Source organism: Sceloporus occidentalis, unplaced genomic scaffold (assembly GCF_023333645.1).
Source record: "Sceloporus occidentalis isolate IW3139 unplaced genomic scaffold, rSceOcc1.0.p SCAF_35, whole genome shotgun sequence".
NCBI classification, from domain to species: Eukaryota; Metazoa; Chordata; class Lepidosauria; order Squamata; family Phrynosomatidae; genus Sceloporus; species Sceloporus occidentalis.
In genome coordinates, this window is record NW_028317015.1 from 10,030,930 (window position 1) to 10,052,315 (window position 21,386).

Here is a 21,386-nt window from a genome sequence, read left to right on the forward strand (position 1 = left end):
TAATTAAAAAAAACCTGCTAAATAGATTCTACTATTTGTCCTGAGTTTAGAAATACCCAATGTTTTTATGTTTTTTTGCTTTTTTCTGCACGTTATGGGGCAATAAGTACCAGTAGCGTTTTGCTATTTCAAAACCATTTTCCCCCAAATCTGGTCATTCTGCTCCATGTGCTATTTCAGGTATCTTTGACGCCGGCCAATGCAATTTACCCCATCAAACCATATATTTTTGAACACCCCAAGGTATTTAAAATGCCGGTATTTTAACCCTTTCCATGCACTAATTCTACCACTAGCCTTTGTCAAACTTTATGGTAGTCAAAATTATTTGTATTTTTTTCACACACGTTGTACTCCAGGTATAAATTTACCGCTCCTGGTATATGTCCATGTCAAACAACCAATATATGTTCAACAACATCTCCTGAGTGAAGTGATACTCCACATGCATGGGTTTGTTGGGTTATTTGGGAGGTAAAAGACCACCTTTGTGAGGTGTGTATTTTTTTGCCATTTAGACATCTGGTCAGTCTGTGCCCATGTCCAATATTTGGGACATCGTTGAAGCCGGCCAATTCAATTCACCCCATCAAATCATAATTTTTTTTAAACTAGGCACCCTATGGGCATTTATAATGCCAATATTTTAACTTGTTCTTGGGAAGATATAGCGCTAATTGTAGGACTTGCTCATAAAAAAACTATATATATATATATATATATTTGCACTTTTTTGGTGACAGTAAGGAATAATTCTTACATGTTACCATATATATATATTATTTTTTTTTCTGGCTCGGGGGAGGGGGCAGCGTGATTGACAGAACAGTGATTTCAGTCACTGGTCTATAGTTTAACCCACCGATCACGGTGATTAAATGAAAACGCCGCAATAACGCTACCACGTACATGTACGGGCATTGTCACTAACACAGTGCATCGTCACCCCGTACATGTACGTGGATTGACGTCAAGGGGTTAAAAAGGCTTGGCCACAGGTTCATCCATTTGTAAGTCTCTATAGGCAGTTCTATGTCCCCTTATCCAATCTAGAAGGGTAAAGTATGTCTTGTCTATATAAAACACCCACATGGACATATGAGCATATACACCACAAATTTTATAGTACATATAATCCTATACTTAATCTGAAATATTTTGGCTGTATGTGGATGTGTGATGTAAGAAGCAGGTATCATATGTGAACAAGTCACCCAACCTAAACACTTTAAAGGGCTTATCTGATAATGATCCCATATATCAATGTTGATCCTCTCTTAAGGATTACAAATACAATTCTATGCTTTGATTTAATAGATGGAGGGATGGCAGACTGCTCATTCCTGTCATCACAACCCCTTGAGGGTAACCCCTCTGTTAGAATTTAGTAGCCACCTTGTATAATTGTATCATGGATTTATCAGCATAACTATTATTTCTCATAACTTGAAGAAACTGGGAGTATGGTAAAGATCTCTTTGTTTCTGTGGTGACCAAAAAAAATCTAAGTTTTTTTGTCTCAATAAGTCTGCCTGACGTTGGAACTCTTGAGTGCCTGGTGCACCATGAGAATAATAAATTGATGTAACCAAAGAGAAAAATAGGAAAACGCAGTCCCTGACAAAAACTGGAGGTTTGTTAGCAAGGCTGCTCTATGAAAAGGAATATATTAAGGGTGTTTAAATATTTAAGAGCTAGGCATAATGTTATCTTAGACAGAAGGCAAGGCAAAAAACAAGGGTTGCATAACAAACAGTAAAATTGAGCAACATAGATGGTTCTAATCAGGGCTTCGCCGAAGTGGTTTTCAGCAACTGCTCGATGCCTCTCTCTTCTCTGCTCCCTGCCGCCTCCCGCCACCACCGCAATGGTGGGAGTGGGAGGCCTCTGTCTCAGTTGCAGTGCTGGCTCTTACTGCTGAGCGCCCCAAAAATGACGTCAGCGCTCATCAGTGAAGTCACGAGCTCCATGACGGATCAGCGAGACAGAGGCCTCGTGCTCCCACCACAAGGCTTCAGCAAGGTAAATGAATAAGAAAAGTGGCTAGATAGTTAGAAAGGTGGGTGTTGGGCAAGTACTACAAGTGTAATCTGGGTTCTGGGCAAGTCCTATGAATGCAATCTGGGTGCCCGGCAAAGATGTCACTGACAACCTGTTTGAGCCCAAAATGGCACTGACAAGCTGTTTGGGGGCAAAGATGGCACTGGCAAGCTGTTTGAGGACAAAGATGCCACTGACGAACTGCTTGGGCAAAGGTGGCACTGTGGGAAGTGAGTGACATGTTACTTGGTGAAGTCAGTTGGCCCAAAGAGTGGAATGGTTGCCGTAGAAAATGGGTGTGGTTAGAGGTGATATCTTTATTAAGGAGAGGAGTTACCACACCCACTTGGGGGCCAACATTTTTTTTGCACCTAGGCATCAGTGACCCTAGGCTTGGTTTTGGTTCTAATTGCTGTTATTTGCTAATTAAATTGTAGGTTTCTGTCTGTTCTCTTACAACTAAGTATTGTGACATTGTAACATGACATGCAAAATAAACTATATGACACCAGTTATCATAGTGTGCAACATTTTCTCTTTCTTTATTTCACAGGACTAGGTATGGAAAATATTGGTGGCATATTTGTGGTATTAATATGTGGCCTCATAGTGGCCATTTTCATGGCTATGCTAGAGTTCCTGTGGACTGTGCGAAATACTGAAGAGTCTGAGGTAATATACTAGGCTTATTTGTTTTGAAGCCTGCTGTGAAAGTTGGGATACATGTTGCACTGTTGAACATGTTTATTAATAATAATAATATCCCACTTATATTATTCATAAAATTATTCCATGTTCCATTTTTACTACCTCTATTACTTAGGTTATTGTTGTTGGAATTAGTATGGAATATGGCAGCAACTGACAGAGACCATTGGCATCATATTGGGTTGGGGTAGAAATTCTTTTTATAACCTATAATTTGCAGAAAAAAATGACGATATACATTTTAATTTAGAGCTATATGTTCTGGCTTAGATAGACTATGCCTAGGACAGCTTTTATTAGACTGTATTTATAAAATGCCTATTAGCAAATCTTTGATTTTACTGTTGAAACTAAAAGTGGTGCTCAATTTTCAGGTTTCTGTTTGCCAAGAGATGGCTTCAGAGCTTACCAGCATTATCCTCTGCAAAGACAGCTTTCTGCCTCGACGGAGGCGCGCTGGTATGATCCGTGCCAGGCCAATTATTTCAGAAGAAAGTAGGAGTCGGAATACAAGCATACTGAGCAATGGTAAACTTTGTGGGGGCAATGGTCCTGATCCATTGACACAGAGACTGGCTCAGGAAGCGGCTCTTGTAGCCCGTGGGTGTACACATATCAGAGTATGTCCAGAATGTCGTCGCTTCCAGGGTCTTCGAGTCCGCCCATCTGGAGGATCCCTAGCACAAAGTGAAGAAAGTTTGGTATGGGAGAAAACAACAAACAGTAGTGAGCCGGAATAGAAAAGACACTATGTGAAAAAGGGAAACTTTTTTTTTTTTACAGATCATGTTATTGTAAATGTAATCTTTTTACAGAATGTAACAAATGAGGGATCTGTAGTATCAAATGAAAATTTCCCCAAATGGTTTATTTTTGTTTATTAATTATGATGTAATGTAACAGTAAGGGGCTTCTCACCAAATTGGTATCATTTTTAACTTTCACAGTTTCAGAGTAACCTGTGTTTTCATTTGTGTAAAGGAAGCGATAAGGAGTGTCTGTTGTTCTTTCTTTAAAAAAAAAAAAAAAAAAAAAAAAGAAGAAGAAGAAAAAGCAGAATGTGTAAAAAGCGGAAGATCATGATACACTAAAACAGAAAAAATATATATCCTAAAAAAAATAGCAAATTACAAGCCTTAAGGGTCTGTTTGTTAATGTGTCAATATATGCACTGGCAGACAATGAAATGGTAGTTTGGTATGCTTTTTGGCCATCCTCCTCCCCATTTGGTAAGTTTTAAAGCAGATAAAGTTCACATTGTTATGATCATATTTTAGATCTGATGTACCATGTTAGTGTTAGTCTTTTTTTAGAGAAATATCCAAAAATGCAATTTTATTGAAACTACAAAAGTGATGTTAGTAGGTTGACCCCCTTCTCTGCTCTTCTGATTGCAGTTGCAAGTCTTTACAATTAGGCCTTTAAATTTTTCCATTGATACTGGCCAATTGAATTACCATATTTGCTAGATTATAAAACAGATGCTCTGAAAAATACCCCTCGTCTTATATTCGAGGTCGTCTTATACTCAGACCTCAAATAGAGGTCTGACTACAAGACTAAGCTCCAGATCCCCAGCAGAGCTGCAGGTAACATGGATCCTCCGCTCTGGCAGAAGGTGAACGTCTGCGTGATGCACGCAAACAACCTCCGCTGCTACCCTACACTTCCGCTTAGGCTTCTATGAAAGAGCACCATCATGACGTGACCTTCCAGTGCTCAGTCATAGAAGCCCTGGTGAAAGTCCCGGGTAGCAGCAGAGGTCCACCAGCTGCCCCTCACTTCATACCAGGAGCACAGATGACAAGTCTAGGGATGCATTGGTAAATCAGGGGGACATATAGGGGGGTATAAGGCCTATCAGGGTGGTAGATTGGCAAAAGGGAGAAATAAGGCATATCAGGGAGGCAGAGTGACAAATAGGGGGGTATAAGGCATCTCTGGGGGGCAGAGTGTCATACAGGGGGTATAAGGCATATCTAAGTGGCTAAGTGACATATAGGGGGATTAAGGCATATCAGGGGGGGCAGAGTGGCATATAGGGGGGCTATAAGGCATATCTGGGGGGATAGCAAGACGGGGGGGAAAATGTGCATAACTGGGGGTCAGGTTGGCAAATAAAAAGAAAAGAAAATGCATTTTTCTGAATCATAGTTTTTATTAAATATGAAAAAATAGTTTACATGTGAATTAGTATTTACAAATAAAACTTTTTTCTTATAGGGTAGTCTTATATTCAGGCTTTTTCTTTTTTTCTAAATTAATATTCAAATTTTGGGGGTCGTCTTATAATGGAGCAAATATGGTAATCAAATTAAATGTGCCAACCTTTTTTTTGTCGACTATTTTGTTTAAAAGTAGGCAAAGCTTACATTGTTAAAATTGTATTTTTGATCAGATGTGCCAAGTTAGTGTTCAGCTTGTTTTGTAAAATATTCCAAAATGCATTGAAACTATAGAAATGATGGAAATTATGACACGTTAATCTACTCTTCTGATTTATATGCAGATTACAGATTTTTGGAAATTTTCCTATGATTCAAGTGATAGATCCTAGCCACTGACTTGCCAGTGAAATAAATTAAATTAAAATACTAATGAACTCTTAACAAAGGCTTCTGTATGAAAACAAATTTCGTTGTGACTGAATAAAAGAATAAGAATAAATATACAATATTCACAAGCTTTTGGGGAGTCCAAGAAATCTTCTGTAGTAGTATTGCAAGGATTACTTTTTTTTAATGAAAACTACAATTCTATGCAATTTCTGTAAAATAAAGAGAAACATTCTTAAACCTGTTGTGTGCAATATTTTCTGTAATGAATAATCCTACTATATATAAATCATCTGCTTTCAAAAAATATAAAAATGCAGTCAGGCAAGTCTTACCCAGAGGCCCCCAACTTCACCTAGCAACATGTCCCGCAGTGCCACATTTGCTCCAAACAACTTGTGAGTGCCTTTGCCCCAAGCAACTTATCGGTGCGATCCTTACCTCCAGCCTGTTTGTGTCATCTTTGCCCCCGCTTGTCAGTGCCCCCAAAGGGCTTATTTATGCCTTCTTTGCACCAAACAACTAGTCTGTGCCATAACTGGCCTCAAACAGCTCCTCTGTGCCTTCTTTGCCCCTTGCTCCCCCCTTCCAACATACTCTCCGGCACACATATATAAACACGCACAAATTACACTCACTTACTCATACTCACAAGTACACATTTATTTAACACACACTCCATCTCATCTCCGTTTCCATCCATGCTCACACACACTTACACATCCATTTTCACACACAATTACACATTAATGCTCTCACACACACAATTATACATTCATGCTCACACACACTATTACACATTAATGCTCTCACACACACTATTACACATTCATGCTCACACACACAATTACACATCCATGCTCACACACACTCGCAATTACACATTCAGGCTCTCATACACACACAATTACACTTCCATGCTCAAACACACAATTACACACCCAGGCTCACATACGTACATATATACATAAAAACATATATACATAGCCATCTGCCCGTCATTTTACCTTATGTTTGTTCAACTATGATTTATCTTTTTAATGTTTAGTGTACCCATACAAATAATACAACTATCATGCAGGCAATCTAGGACTTGTGTTTGAAACGTTATTTATATGTGTTATATTTATTTGCACTACAATACAAGAAATTGAGGAAAAATTTTAAAAAGGCAACACTGACAGTAGAGAGCAGCTCCAACTTCCGATATAGGGTAATTGGAAAATAATTAAATTGTCATCTCCCCTTTAATACTATATACCTTGGAATCCTTTTCTATTATTTTTTTCCCCATATATGTCTCGATAGGTGTCTCTATCTCTCCTATTTTCTGCAATGGGTCATCACTAGAACATCAGCACTCTATAAGGAAATGAGGCACAATCCAAGTCCATATAAAAACAAATGTTATACCTTTATTGTGGCCCCTAGTCCATACAAAATCATAAACGCATGTTGTGCAGAAAATCACGAAGGTAAATTTATATATATCTTCGCAGTTTTGCACACTCACAAACAAATGATCCCCATACAGTTGTATATATACAAAGTAACATCTACAATAACATCTACTATAATCCTATTATTTCCTCTCAAAATAGGCATATAGTTTCAACAAGACACAACCACGTAAAGATTGCAGGCTTCACAATAAAAAAATAGATGTACAGAAAAAGTGGGTGGTAATAATAACATCAATTTGGTAAATTAATTTAACCAAATTATTATGATGGGGTCAGGTGAGGAAACCAGTACGCAGGGATAGGAGCGAGGAGTATAGCCCAATGTAGGCAAAGTCCAACAACAGGTATCAGGACGAGAGCAGTCGGGTAGCAAGCAAGGTCTGACAACAGGTATCAGGCTGAGAGTAGCCAGGTAACAGGCAAGGTTCAACAACAGGTCTCAGGTGAGAATAGCCAGGTAACAGGCAAGGTTCAACAACAGGTATCAGGTTTAGAGTAATCAGGTAACAAGCAGGGTCCGGCAACAGGTATCAAGTAGAGAGGAATCAGGTAACAAGCAGGGCCCGGCAACAGGTATCAGGATTGAGAGTAGTCAGGTAGCAAGCAAGGTTCGGCAACAGGTATCAGGATCGAGAGTAGTCAGGTAGTAAGCAAGGTTCGGCAACAGGTATCAGGATTGAGAGTAATCAGGTAACAAGCAGGGTCCGGCAACAGGTATCAGGATTGAGAGTAGTCAGGTAGCAAGCAAGGTTCGGCAACCGGTATCAGGATCGAGAGTAATCAGGTAGCAAGCAAGGTTCGGCAACAGGTATCAGGTTTGAGAGTATCCAGCAAGGAAAAGGTAACTAGGGAGCTCAACCGTTAAAACAACCGAGCACTGAATGAGTGTCAGTGCTCGGCTTTTAAATGTGCCGCTTCCCCAGACCCCGCCCCCTGCCGTGCCGGTGTCCAATAGACATTCCGGCGTCTCCACAGGGGTATGAGAAAGGTATGAGAAAGGAAGGGGGGCGTGGCGTGCAGCACCACGCACGTCCTTCTCTCTGTGGCGGTTCGTTGTTACGAACCGCCGCGCTCGGACACCGTGAGGCATCAGTGCCGTAGAGCTCCGATGCACCAGGGGGATCGAGGACGTAGGAGGACCGGGGAGGTAAGTGTCGAGTACCCGCCAGTCGCGGGTACTCGGGGGACATGCTGCGCACGGGGCCGTTACACAAATCAACCAAGTTAACCCAGTTATAGAGTCAATTCAATTCTTCATACAGCCCATAACTCAATATTACAAATATATAAGATGAGCCCATGTAAACACAAAATACCTGTAGAAATATAGATAATTGTATAAAAAAAGCCTGCTAAATACAAACCACTGAGCTGCATGAACTAATTATGTTTTCCAATGGGACCACTGTCTACTGGTGTTAAGATAAACCACTTTTTGCACCTAGCTGCCTTGTGGCTGTGTGTCTTAAATTTGTTAGCATAAATGTCAGGTTACTAATTTTCTTTTGTGTTAGACTAATATCTACCATGAATCTACACTAGATTCCCCATTAATGCTGTCATCACCCTTCTGCATCCTAGTTTAATTTCTCCTCTAACAGCTAACCATTTACAGGAGCACCATTATCACTAAGGGGCAGCACATCCATACTGTAGTGCCTGCAGCCAACCGCATAGCCTTCCTTTATAACCATGCATTAATTCTCCAGCTCCAGCTACCACTGCCTTTTTAGTGTAGAAAATAAAAAGTATTTCAGAAAATATTACCTTGGAGGCCCTTCTTCTAAGCCTAACTTTGTTATTTGTACAATAGAAATAGAAAAACATTCCACAAGCCAAACAAAGCTAATTCATTAAACCAATCTGAGATTCCCCTTTTTTATACTCAAAGATTTACTATCCCCTAGGCTTTTGCAAATGGACCAAAAACAATTCAGACACATTTTTTGTTTGATTTTTTTTGTTTTCTGCCCTTTTAGTTTGCACAAAACTCGGAGGGATTTTATCAATCATAAATGAAATCGTTGTTTCTCTCACTCACTCAAGCTCTCTCATGCCCTGTCACGCTCTCTCACCCTTCTGTGCCGACCGACTTTCCTTGTTTTTGGAAGTTCTTACAAATTTACAAAATTGGCTTCGTACGAATATGGACATGCTCTGCCACACTGACACACACACACCAGGACAGGCTCTGCCACGCCAACACCCAAACACACTCCAGGTGTCGGGTTTAGTAGTTGGAGCCCAGTATACAAGACTGGAGACGTGGGTGAATCAAAAGCAAGGTACCGATAGGGATGAGACGTAGACAAAGTCAGGATTAGCAGAGGTCGGTTTAGGCAGCAAAGGTTCATACACGTTAAGGCAAGTTAAGGGTCAATAAACAATGAGACAAAAGTAAGGAAGCACTGAAGTGTATACGCAGAAAGCACAGTATATCTGAGCACTGAGTATACAAAAGGACACAAATTTATAGGAAGGAGGGAGGGGTACTCCCTCTGATGTCAAGATGAACATAATGTTATACACCTGGGAATGCCGCCTACTGTGCCTTTAAGAAGTGGTCTTGTATGCGTGCGTGCCACTAGAGGGCGTGCGAGAGACGGAACGTGTTCTCCGTCTCTGTTGGGACGGGCTTGCATTTGTGTTCCGGCCGTCCTGAGGACAGCGGTGCCGGGAAGGAGATCGCGGCACCGCCAACGCCTGGGAGTGAGTGGGTCTGCCACGCCGGACCCCTCTTCGTGCGTCACAACACAGATTGGAGAATACATGGCATAGGATCTGAGATGATTCCTCCATACAGAATCTCTCCAGATCCTTCCGATAGTGGACTCTTCTCTTTAGTAGTCCTCCCACATAGGTTTCCTATGGGGTTCAAGTCAGGAGACTGGGATGTGATGGCCATAGTGTGGTCAGTAAACCCTTTTTGTGTTGTTTTTTCACTGGATTTTTTAAATTATTGCCCTGATGGTGGAAATGGGCATTTTCAAAGCTTTTGCTATTTTGTTATAGCCACTTCACATTTTGTGAAGCTTAACAACCTTTTCCTGTACATCACAGCTATATTCCCTGGTCTTACCCATTGTGATGAAAGGGAATTTGGCCTATGTGTTACCTAATATTTATATCCCTGTGAAATGAAAAGTCATATGAATTATTGTGACAATAATTGTGCCAAACATATATTTCAATATTTTTTTTATAAACCTGTGTTGTGTCTGCAATGCAATTGTTTGGCATCCATGAGAGCAGAGTATTTTTGTGTATTTCAACAATATTGAAACAAGAGTTCAACAATAAAGACAATTTTTCACAACATTCTTTGTTCATGTTTACCATAATGTGCCATTATTAGTGGAGGGCATTGTATACCCCTCTCCATGCCGCTGCATCCCCTTACCTTTCCTGCAGATTTCCGTCCTCTGCTCACATACTGCGAAGCAGCATCCGTTCAACATGGAGTCATGTTATGTAATGTAATGTGACCCAACTTGTTTCTGACTCCCTGTGCTGGTTTAACATTGTTTAGAAAGGGCCCTTTAGACTTGGACCAACTTGGCCCATGCCAGAAAGGCCTGTTCTGAACAATTCTAAAGCGGCACGAGGATACCAAGTGATCGCCCAGGCCCCCTAGACAGATGATCCCTGTTACAGTTGAGACCCCTGCAACCCCTGTAGTTACACCGCTGTTATGTCAAGTTTACAAGTGATACATATTTCTGGAGAAACTTTGCCATTTCACACTATGTTCTGTTGTATAGAGCATCTAAATCTGTATATAGAGTACTTGAATGGATTCACAAGGGTCTGCTCATAAAATATTGCTAGTCAAAATGTACATATAGATTTACCCTACACTATGTCAGTTAATTTCCTGCATACAAGGTACTACAAGCATTCATGTCATAGTATGTTTTAAAGCAATGTCAGGTACTATGTATCTAACAATTAGTTGGATGATTGGATTGGAGGATCAAGGAGAGGATGTCACTGCAATCGCCGTCATTTTGGCTGAAGTACACGCTATACAAGTTATGTCTGCGGAAATGCGGACGAAAATAGAAGATAGCAGATTGAAGATAGAAAAGAAGGGAGAAGATAAAAGATAGAAGGTGAAGAAGAAGATGCAGAAGTGGTCGGCAGAGAGGGTAGGGAAACATTTAGAGAGAGTAAGAGAGAGTGAACGAGAATGAGTGAGAGTGTGAGAGAGTGAATATGGGCCCATGACTTTCAGATGGAAATTTTGAGCTTTTTGCTTCATATTTGTCCAATTCGTGGGGGGTTCTGGCCCTGTTTTTAGGGTTTTATATGAATTACCAAATTTACCAAAATTCTGTTATTTTGCAATTCGTACAAATCCGAACACATAAAACATTAACCCCTTCAATCACCTATGGACGTACCGGTACGTCCAAAAAACCCATCCCAAGAATCCCCTATGGACATACCGGTACCCCCAGCCCTTCTTGCAGCGGCAGGGACACATCCCTGCCGCTGCATGGGAGATCAGGCTGTCGTTTGACAGCCTGGACTCCCCCCTGACAGCAGAAGCCGGCAATGAAACCGGTGTGGGGAACTCTGATCTCTGACAGCCGGGGACGGTCTGCGCGATGGGCTGCAGCTGAAGTTGTCTACGCGAATCGCGTAGACGTCTACACGCTGCCTCGGCTACACGCTGCCTCGGCTACACACCAGAGACAAGCGCCAGTAAGTTTGGGGGGGGAGTGTTAAATGGGGAGCATAACACAGGAGGATCCAGGTCCCCTGCAGCGCTGTGGGGAATCTGGATCTTAGTCTCATAGTCAGACCTTTATTTGAGGTCTGATTATAAGACAACCCTGATTATAAGACGAGGGGTATTTTTCAGAGCATTTGCTCTGAAAAAAAAACTTGTCTTATAAATCGAGCAAATACGGTAAAAGCTTTGAGTAGAGGGATAGAGCAATAGTTAGACTCATGGCTAGGATCTGGGGTGGTCATTTGTACAATGGGAATTATGATGGGATGCTTTAAAGAAGATTGAATGTGTTAATTTGGAATAGTATTATAGTAGTTGAAAGAGACTGAGTAAGATTATAAATGATACGATCAAGGGGAAAGGGGGCTGGGCGAGAAAAAAAGGAAATAACTAGACTTGGGCACCAGGGGGCTCTTCGTGTTCGTCTTCGTGCTCGTCTTCGGCAAAAAAAAAAACTTCGTATTCCGCGAATATTCGCCTGGTCCTGTCTTCTCTTCGGGCGAATATTCGCGGACATTCTTCGTGCTCGGGTTTTCTTCGTTTTCCCCGGTTAAGGGGTTAAAACGGGGTTAAAGCCGCTCTGGCGCCAGGAGTTTAAATGTCCGTATGAGCAACTCTATTGGTCGTCAGCAGGGGGCTCGTCTGCCATTGGTTGATGGCAGACGAGCCCCCTGCTGGCGACCAATAGGGTCGCTCGTACAGACTGTTATACTCCTGGTGCCGTAATTGTCCGGCAGATCCCGCTGGTCTCCCTGTTCTATAATTTATTAACTGATAGAACAGGGAGACCAGTGGGATCTGCCGGGTAAGTTACAGCATTGGGGTTTTAAAAGTCTGCACGAGCGACTCTGTTGGTCGCTCGTGCAGACTTTTAAAACCCCAATGCTACAACTTACCCGGCACATCCCACTGGTCTCCCTCCCTGTTCAATTAATTAAATGTCCGTACGAGCGAACAATAAAGTCGCTCGTACGGACATTTAACTCTGTACAGGGAGGGAGACCAGTGGCATCGGCAGGGTAAGTTGCAGCATTGGGGTTTTAAAACCCCAATGCTGCAACTTGCCCTGCCGATGCCACTGGTCTTTAACTAATTGAACAGGGAGGGAGACCGATGCCACTGGTCTCCCTCCCTGTTCAATTAGTTAGTCCGTGCCGGGTTAAATGTCCGTACGAGCGACCAATAAAGTCGCTCGTACGGACATTTAACTCTGTACAGGGAGGGAGACCAGTGGCATCGGCAGGGTAAGTTGCAGCATTGGGGTTTTAAAACCCCAATGCTGCAACTTGCCCTGCCGATGCCACTGGTCTTTAACTAATTGAACAGGGAGGGAGACCGATGCCACTGGTCTCCCTCCCTGTTCAATTAGTTAGTCTGTGCCGGGTTAAATGTCAGTACGAGCGACCAATAAAGTCGCTCGTACGGACATTTAACTAATTGAACAGGGAGGGAGACCAGTGGCATCGGCACTGCCGATGCCACTGGTCTCCATCCCTGTTCAATTAGTTAGGGGTTAACTTTTTTTTAAAGGGTTAAGGGGCCGTGCAAGTGAGCCTATTGGTCGCTTGCACGGCCCTTTAACCTATGGATTTCTGCTCCCGTTAACCCCTTCGATGCTGTGTTAACGCAGCATCGAAGGGGTTAACGGGAGCGGAAATCCATAGGTTCGCTGTCAGGGGCTACAAAGACCGTGCGAGTGAGCCTATTGGTCACCTGCAGGGTCTTTCTCTGGCATCAACCAATTGGTTGATGCCAGAGGAGGTCCCTGTAGGCGACCAATAGGCTCATTCGCACTGCCCTGTAACCCGTGACGGCGAACCTGCGGATTTCCACTTCCGGGAACTGCCGCGATGCCGCGAAGCCAAGACAAGGTAAGATGAAGGGGGGGAATGGTAGACGAAGACGAAGACAATCACGAAGATCTTCGTGGTGTGTGTCTTCGTCTTCGCCTACGTTTTACCGCCGCCGTCTTCTCTTCGGCGTGTCTTCGGAACGAACACGAAAACGCACTCTTCGTGTTCGTTTCCATGTTCGCCCGAAGACGAATGCACAAGTCTAGAAATAACCCCTGCTCCATAAATTAATCTATCTTAGGATAAACAAAGAAAGAGGTTTAAGGGTAAAAGCAGCATCAAAGGAAGGTTGGCCACAGGAGTGAGAGATATGAGTATAGTGTAGGAGTATTGTTTGTGATGGGGATAACAGGTCAGAAAAGGAGAAGTTAAAGATTGAGCAAGGCCTTGAGAAAATATTGTCAAATATCATCACTTATGTGGCCATCCTGGTAAAGGTGGTCGTTAGACTGTGTGAGGCTAAAGGAAGATGTAATAATGGGGAGACCACAGAGTTCATAGAGGTTTCACTGGGGTACTGAAGTCAGCAGAGAGGAAGTTTTGAAGTTGTGCTAGGAAATTATGATATACTGATAAGGAGCAAATTCATAGGTTAAAGAGTACAAGTTGGAGAAACTATTAGGCCTACACTTATACCCTTCCTGTATGGGAGTGTGGAATGAATGCAACCATAAGATAGAGGACATAGTGTCAGATATCTGAGTTTAGAGACATTATGTGCAGGAAATTATAGAAATGTATAACGTAATACATGCAGAATGGACATTCCAGAGAGCAAAGTGGAACATAGCGAATTAGTGTGTGAAGGAGTTTGTAGATACAAGGATTATACTTTTTGGGAAAGTCTAGCTGCAGAGGGATAAGAAGGGAGGAGAGAGAAATGTCCAGGCTTATGGTGCCCATAGCAGAAGGAGAAGGGCAACGTGCCATACCATGTTTGTGAGTGCATTTATTTATGTTTCTATTCAATAAAGATGCAAAAATTGTCTGCACTCTCAACAGTTTATGTCTTCCCTGATGAATAATGAAGGTGATTCATTAACGCCATTTGTAATATGTTTGGTATCTTTCATACAACCATTAAAATCAATAGATCGTTCTTTGAGGTGCAAAAAAATCAATGGATCGTTCTTTAAGGTGTGAATGTATTTTTCAAAAATGAGGAGAAATCAATTTGTTTTAACAAATTTAAAATTAAATACATGAAACATTGGCCTTTGTGTTCTTTTTATTAATTTTGCATTTTTAAACAATTTGATGTGTGATATTTTATTTTTGCTTTGGTTTAAAAGTATTTAAACTGTCTTGAACCCAGTTGTCAGAACGTGTTTGCAATCACAAATTTTTAATGTCAAACACTGTCTGACCAGTGGCAAAGAACATCAGATGTGACAGTGGTATTTACACATTATGGCACACATAGTATACAAACCAAGTACACAAATCAGGAGAAATATTTTTATCCCTAAAATGAAAAAAAAATCCACTTTTTTTGTCTAACCTTGCATAACACTATCCACTTTTGTTGTTCAAGTTCTATATGGTCATATTTGTGACTAATACAATGTTTACCAACTATTATATATTGACTCTTGACATTACTGGGGATGTGGACATCTCCTTATTAGTAGAATTATTTTTAGGCATGAACCCCATGTGCCTCTGCTATAGAATTCACTGTATTGTTCCTTATCAGTGCTCAAATACATACATTTAGTTTATACAGATTACTACTCATGCTTTTCCATGTAAATGACTTCTAAGAAGAAAGTCCCTAAAACACATCTCATTGCATAACTTATTGGTATATCATACCATGCTAAATTGTTTATGTCAGTTATTATTCAATAGAATTTTATATTTTCTTAAGCTCACATTAAGTATTTATTTTACACACTTTCTTTAGTTAACACAACATATTTGCTATTGTTCCTTCTCCTCAATTGCGGTGATTTATTTTGATTTATTTTTATTACCATCTGCTGCCAGCTCTTAACTAAATAAATATGGCTTACGTTTATGAATAACTAAAGTAGGGGACATAAAACTCATTATATTTGTTGATATTGTGTTAATTTATGATTTGTCAAACTTTATCATAATTTATACGTTTGTCTTGAATATGCACATAACTACAAACTTCAAAACAAATTTTATTATAATACCAATTTGGACAAAGAAACAACAGAAAATGTTTATGGAAAAAGGCCCATATGGCCTCCATCGCATGTTTTCCCTAAAATGTACCACAAAAATGCTTACACCTGAAATACATTTCCTATTTTTGCCAACTGTCACCATTCTCCCATAGTTTTACAAGGTATTATACATGTTTTCCATGTAGTAAGTGAAAAATCACACAAACTGTATTGAATTAAATATGAATTTTATTCCTCTTCTCATTTGAACTTGCAAAGTTTTGGCCCCTGTGCTATATATTCCTGTAAAATGAGATTGGATACTTCATCAAAATAATCTTTTTATTGCTTTGTTTTCAAAATTAAAATCCACATGGATATCTGACTTAGGATAAAAGAAACCAACCAGTCATGATGTTCTGACGAAGAACTAGTCACTGTGAAAAAGAACATAATATTATTATTATTATTATTATGAGGCTTTCTGTAAAATAAAGCAAATTAAAACAGCTTGAGAATAGATTTGCAGCTAAACAAATGCTTTTTGTTTCTGTGAAGTTATATATTATAAATATGCAATCACTATACTGTCTTGCAAATATTTTAACCCAATTTCATTTCCATATCTGGGACAGCGTTATTTATGTCTTGGAATGTGAGGATACCAACCACTTTGTATTACTGGATTTGTGAAAGACTTTGTTGCTCTGTGTGTTTGCTTCATATAAAAACCAAAAGTCAACATAATTTAACTTAGCAAAGCAAATACAAAATACCCTCATCATCTGTAAGTTGCTTACCTCTACAGCTTCGACCATCCTCCTGCAGTGTCCCTGTTACACAGCTACACAATGGTCCATCTAATCTGCTTGTACAAATTTGCTCACATCCCCCATTGTCCTCACACCAGTCTAAACCTAGACAAGGGTAAAGAGAGGTGTTAATTTTACATTTAATACATACTAGCACATCAAGTACTACCACATTTAAATGTGCGATATTTAGTGCTATTCATGAAATAGGAACACCACTTTCCAGGCCACACAGGTTTGAAAGATACAATTTTTAATTATTAAAAAAATGCTTGAGCTCTGTACTATTGTGAAAATGTTCAAAGAGTTGTCTAAACACAACAAACACTGATCAACCATAACATTATGACCACCTGCCTAATATTGTGTAGGTACCCTTTTTGCTGCCAAAACAGCCCTGACCCATCGAGGCATGGACTCCAGTAGACCTCTGAAGGTGTGCTGTGGTATCTGGAACTAAGATGTTACCAGCAGATCCTTTAAGTCCTGTAAGTTGCGAGGAGGGGCCTCCATGGATCGGAGTTGTTTGTCCAGCACATCCCACGGATGTTCGATGGATTGAGGTCTGGGTAATTTGGAGGCCAACTCAACACCTTGAACTCGTATTCCTCAAATAATTTCTAAACCGTTTTTGCTTTGTGGCAGGGCACATTATCCTGCTGAAAGAGGCCAATGCCATCAGTGAATATGAAGACATGAAAGGGTGTACATGATCTGCAACAATACTTAGGTAGGTGGTACGTGTCAAAGTAACATCCAAACGAATGGCAGGACCCAAGGCTTCCCAGCAGAACATTGCCCAAAGCATCCCACCGCCTCCGCCAGCATGCCTTCTTTCCATCACGTGCAAATTGCTCATATGCAAATTGTAGGTGCTTTCGGTAGTGGACAGGGGTCAGCATGAGTACCCTGACTGGTCTGCAGCTATGCAGCCCCATATGTAACATACTGCAATGCATTGTGTGCTCTGAACCAACATTAACTTTTTTTTAGCAATTTGAGCAACACTAGCTTGTGTGTTGAATCTGACCACACGTGCCAGGCTTTGTCCTCAACATACATCAATGATCCTTGGCCACCCATGAAGGATTTTCCTTGGACCACTTTTGACTACTGACCTCTGTAGACCGGGAACACCCCACAAGAGCTGCAGTTTTGGAGACACTCTGACCCAGTCATCTAGCCATTCCAATTTGGCCCTTGTCAAAATTGCTTAGATTCTTATGTTTGCCAATTTTTCCTGCTTCTAATAAATCAAATTTGAGGACAAAATGTTTACTTGCTGCCTAATATATCCCACCCACTGCCATGATAACAAGATTATCAGTGTTATTTACTTCACCTGTCAGTGGTCATAATGTTATGGCTGATGTATAAATAATGCTATCATTTCTATATTACATAATGATCACTCACGTTTCCTCCTAATTGGGCCCACAGAAATAATTTGTTCCTTTGAATCCTGGACATGATCAGTGCCACTCCTGGAATTCTGTGGACAGTTCTGCAAAAGTAAAAACATTGTGGCATATAAGAAAACAATGAAGCTTTATTTGGACTGCGAGAAACTGTCTATTAAATATTTCACCTGCAACCTCATACACATAATTTAAGACAATGCATGGAGTATTTGAGGAATCAATGGTAGTACATTATCTCAAAAAAACTTTAGTCAAAGTCAATGCCTTGGCCACATAATACCACAGAAGCAATAAATATCACTGTATAAGAATAACTGCATGTTATGTCCATACACACATAGGAGATGTATTTGTAAATTAATTTTTCACATAAGAGATGGACACAGTACACATGGCCTAAAAATAGGAGCACGCATTCTGCATAGTGATCTTCAACGTGTGTGCTGCTCTTCAGAAACTCATTTCATAAAGCTCCTGATGCAAAATGTTTTTGCTGATGTTGGTTTTAGAGGCAGCTTGGAACTCTGTGGTGAGTAAGGCGATTTTGATGTGCTACACACTTAAGTACTAGGCAGCCCCAATCTGTTACTTCTAGAAGCTTCCAATTCACAACAATAGCACTTAAGGCTGTTCTAACAGGACAGAAATTTGATAAACTTACCTATGGCAAATGATGCATCATATGACAGTGCCATGTTTAAAGAGTTTTGGTATGACTCATTCTACACCCAATGTTTGTCCATTGAGCTGGCATGCCTATGTGCTTGATTTTATATACCTGTTAGCAATGGGTATGGCTGAAACACCTAAATACAAAAATGAGGAGGGGTGTCCACATACTTTTGGTCTTATAGTATATGTGATTACATCATTTAGCTGTGTTAGGAATCAACATTAAAATAATTTGTCTCACAAATCTGGAATCTTTTTCTTTATTGGTACTGATCATACATTAAATAAATTAAATAACCATGTGAGAACCACAGGTTAAAATAGTACAGAATATGTCGCAAAGCAGCTGCACATGATCAGATGGTGACCAAAAAACATCAATAATACTATCAACAAAACAAGGCAAAAAGCAGACACACTTGTGTAGGTCCACCTTCAAGGTGGTGCTCAGAAAATGTATAAATAATTGAATAAATAACTATATATAAAAACAGAATAAATTAGTCATAAATTGAATCTACTACTTGATGCACAACTACAAAATCATCTCTATAAAAAGCCAAAGGATAAATATAAAAATATGGATATTAATGAATACATATATTTTATGAATAAATTACTTGATAAATAGAATTATTTAATAAATAATAAAATAAATAGTGAAAGCAGCAAAAGAAAAAAAATAGTTCAACCAATAAAATCAACAGGTAGTCCCAGTGTTTGATCCAAATGTCCAAAAAGCAAAGGTTTTAAAGCTCAAAAATATCATGCAGGTGTCCCGCACAGCAAGATTTGTAGGACCACAAAGAAGGGATTGGAACAAGGTCAAGATCAAGCCAAGGTCGGGGTGGCAGACATCATGGAACAACGAAGAACAAGCTGAGGTCAGAAATCCGGAGGTCAGAATGAACAAAGTCAAGCTGAGGTTGAAAAATGGAAACTGTAACAGAACGCACACTATATAGTATAAGCACGACCATCAGAGGGCAAGGTCTGATGTCTATTAAGGGCTTATATAGAATGGGAAGTGACTAGAAACCAATCCGGGGTTTTATCGCCAAAATATGTGAAAAGTCTGATGTCACTTCCCACTGAGGGATTACAGCGGTCTTCTGTGTGTGGCATGACCGTAACCTATAAGTATAGGAACCTGAATTCCCATGACTCGCCACCAGAGGGCACGTGGAGGTGAATGGAGGTCTTCCTCTCCTCGGTATCTGCTGCTGGCTGATGGAGGGGGGTCTCCCTCTCGCTGACGGAGGGGGGTCTCCCTCTCCTCCGTTGAGGTTGCTGTGTCTGTTGGCTGATGGGGGTGGGGTTTCCCTCTCTTCCGTGGTGGCTGCTGCAGCTGCTGATCGTGCAGGTAGATGACAGTACCTCTCCTCGAAGGTGCGACCACCAGGCGACCTTCGCCAGGGCGGGCTGGCTTCCGTAAGTGGAACTCACATATCGACTGGAGACGTGCCGCCGGAGTGTTCCTCTAGTCTATGTCCCCTCCAGTGGACAAGGTACTGTAAACTCCCTTGCTGTCTTTGGGAGCCAAGGATGGCTTGGGCAACATGTTCCATCTACCTCTGAACCGGAACTGTTTTGGAAGTGGGTGTCAGGATTCCACCCTGCTAGCCCGGACCATGTATGATTACTTTTGCCGTTATGTCCGGCTGCTACCACTAGTGGCCACCCTCTCCCTCTCTCTGCAGTGCTCAGGATCAGATTACCAGGTCAGCTGGGTCTGATCACCTGAGTGGGACCTGCCTTTATTAACCTGCCCTGCCCTGTAGTCAGGGCCTTTGCATTGAAGTGCATGGACCGCTCTGCTTTGGCCCTGTACCGTGAGCTACCTGCTAGTTCCTGAGCTACCTGCCTGTACCTGCTGCCAACCCACCCAGTGGGCCTCTGTACCCGTCAGCCCTGCCAGTGGGCTTCCGTACCAGTCAGCCCTGCCAGTGGGCTTCCTGCCGTCAGCCCACCCAGTGGGTCTCCGTACCCGTCAGCCCTGCCAGTGGGCTTCCTGCCGTCAGCCCACCCAGTGGGTCTCCGTACCCGTCAGCCCTGCCAGTGGGCTTCCTGCCGTCAGCCCACCCAGTGGGCCTCCGTACCAGTCAGCCTTGTCAGTGGGCTTCCTGCCGTCAGCTCACCCAGTGGGCTTCCTGCCGTCAGCTCACCCAGTGGGCTTCCTGCCGTCAGCCCTGCCAGTGGGCTTCCTGCCGTCATGCATCGTGGGGTGCAAACAGAACCCCTTGTATCCCCTGCTACCGGGCTCCTACCTGACCTGCTTACCAGGGTCCTGACAGAATGCAAAGGCCAATACAAGGAGTCCGCGGGGATACCGGCAGTACTGGAATTGCTGGCGGAATGTCTTCTCCAGATATGTATAACCGTACGGACTGTTTTAAAACCCGACCATGGTGATACCAAGACCAAGACAGAGACCAAAAGCAAGAAGGCTCCTAAGAAGAGCTACAAGCGTGAGCCACTCACCAAAGAGGAAAAACAAAGAAGGCAAGTAGATAACCTATGTTATTATTGTGGAGAGACTGGTCATAGGATTTCATATTGTCCATTGAAACCAGCCAAACCGTCTGCTACCCACATCGAGAAACCCCATGCCCAGGAACCTGCATATGACGCCAGCAATGTCACAAAGCAGGAGCATTCCCTGTCGCGATCACTAACAGGTAATGCAGGGGTTAACCAGTCCTCAGCACCTGAGAATCCTACGCCCTCCATCGTAATGTCAGATGACCTCCAGACCTTGTCTGACGCCCCGAGTGGTCTGATATGGACAGTATGTCATCTGAGGCAGAGGTATCAGACACACCAATGGATATGAACCCCCCGGCTGTTTGTGCGGTCAGGAACACCACTCCTACCACTCACAGAAGTAGGAACGGGAGACTCCAAACCGCAAGACACTCCCTTGGGGCTCCTGGTTATGTCCTAGCAACCAATGGGACAATCGTGCACAGAACGGAGCTGGAAGCTT

General features: G+C 41.8%; 2 protein-coding genes across 2 annotated transcripts in view; one reads left to right on the forward strand and one right to left on the reverse strand.

Moving 5' to 3' along the window:
* Nucleotides 1-3,488, forward strand: part of LOC149298082 (glutamate receptor ionotropic, kainate 4-like) — a 168,076-nt gene extending 164,588 nt beyond the window's left edge. Inside the window, exons 18-19 of the mRNA XM_089487973.1 lie at nt 2,594-2,712; nt 3,123-3,488. Coding sequence (XP_089344099.1) covers nt 2,594-2,712; nt 3,123-3,488 — 485 coding nt within the window. The remainder of the gene's footprint in view (nt 1-2,593; nt 2,713-3,122) is intronic.
* A 12,349-nt stretch (nt 3,489-15,837) lies between these two features.
* The window catches only part of LOC149298085 (alpha-tectorin-like), a 67,906-nt gene continuing 62,357 nt past the window's right edge, over nt 15,838-21,386 (reverse strand). The window contains exons 21-23 of the mRNA XM_089487975.1: nt 17,724-17,811; nt 16,296-16,412; nt 15,838-15,932 (exon numbers count right to left, since the gene is read on the reverse strand). Coding sequence (XP_089344101.1) covers nt 15,838-15,932; nt 16,296-16,412; nt 17,724-17,811 — 300 coding nt within the window. The remainder of the gene's footprint in view (nt 15,933-16,295; nt 16,413-17,723; nt 17,812-21,386) is intronic.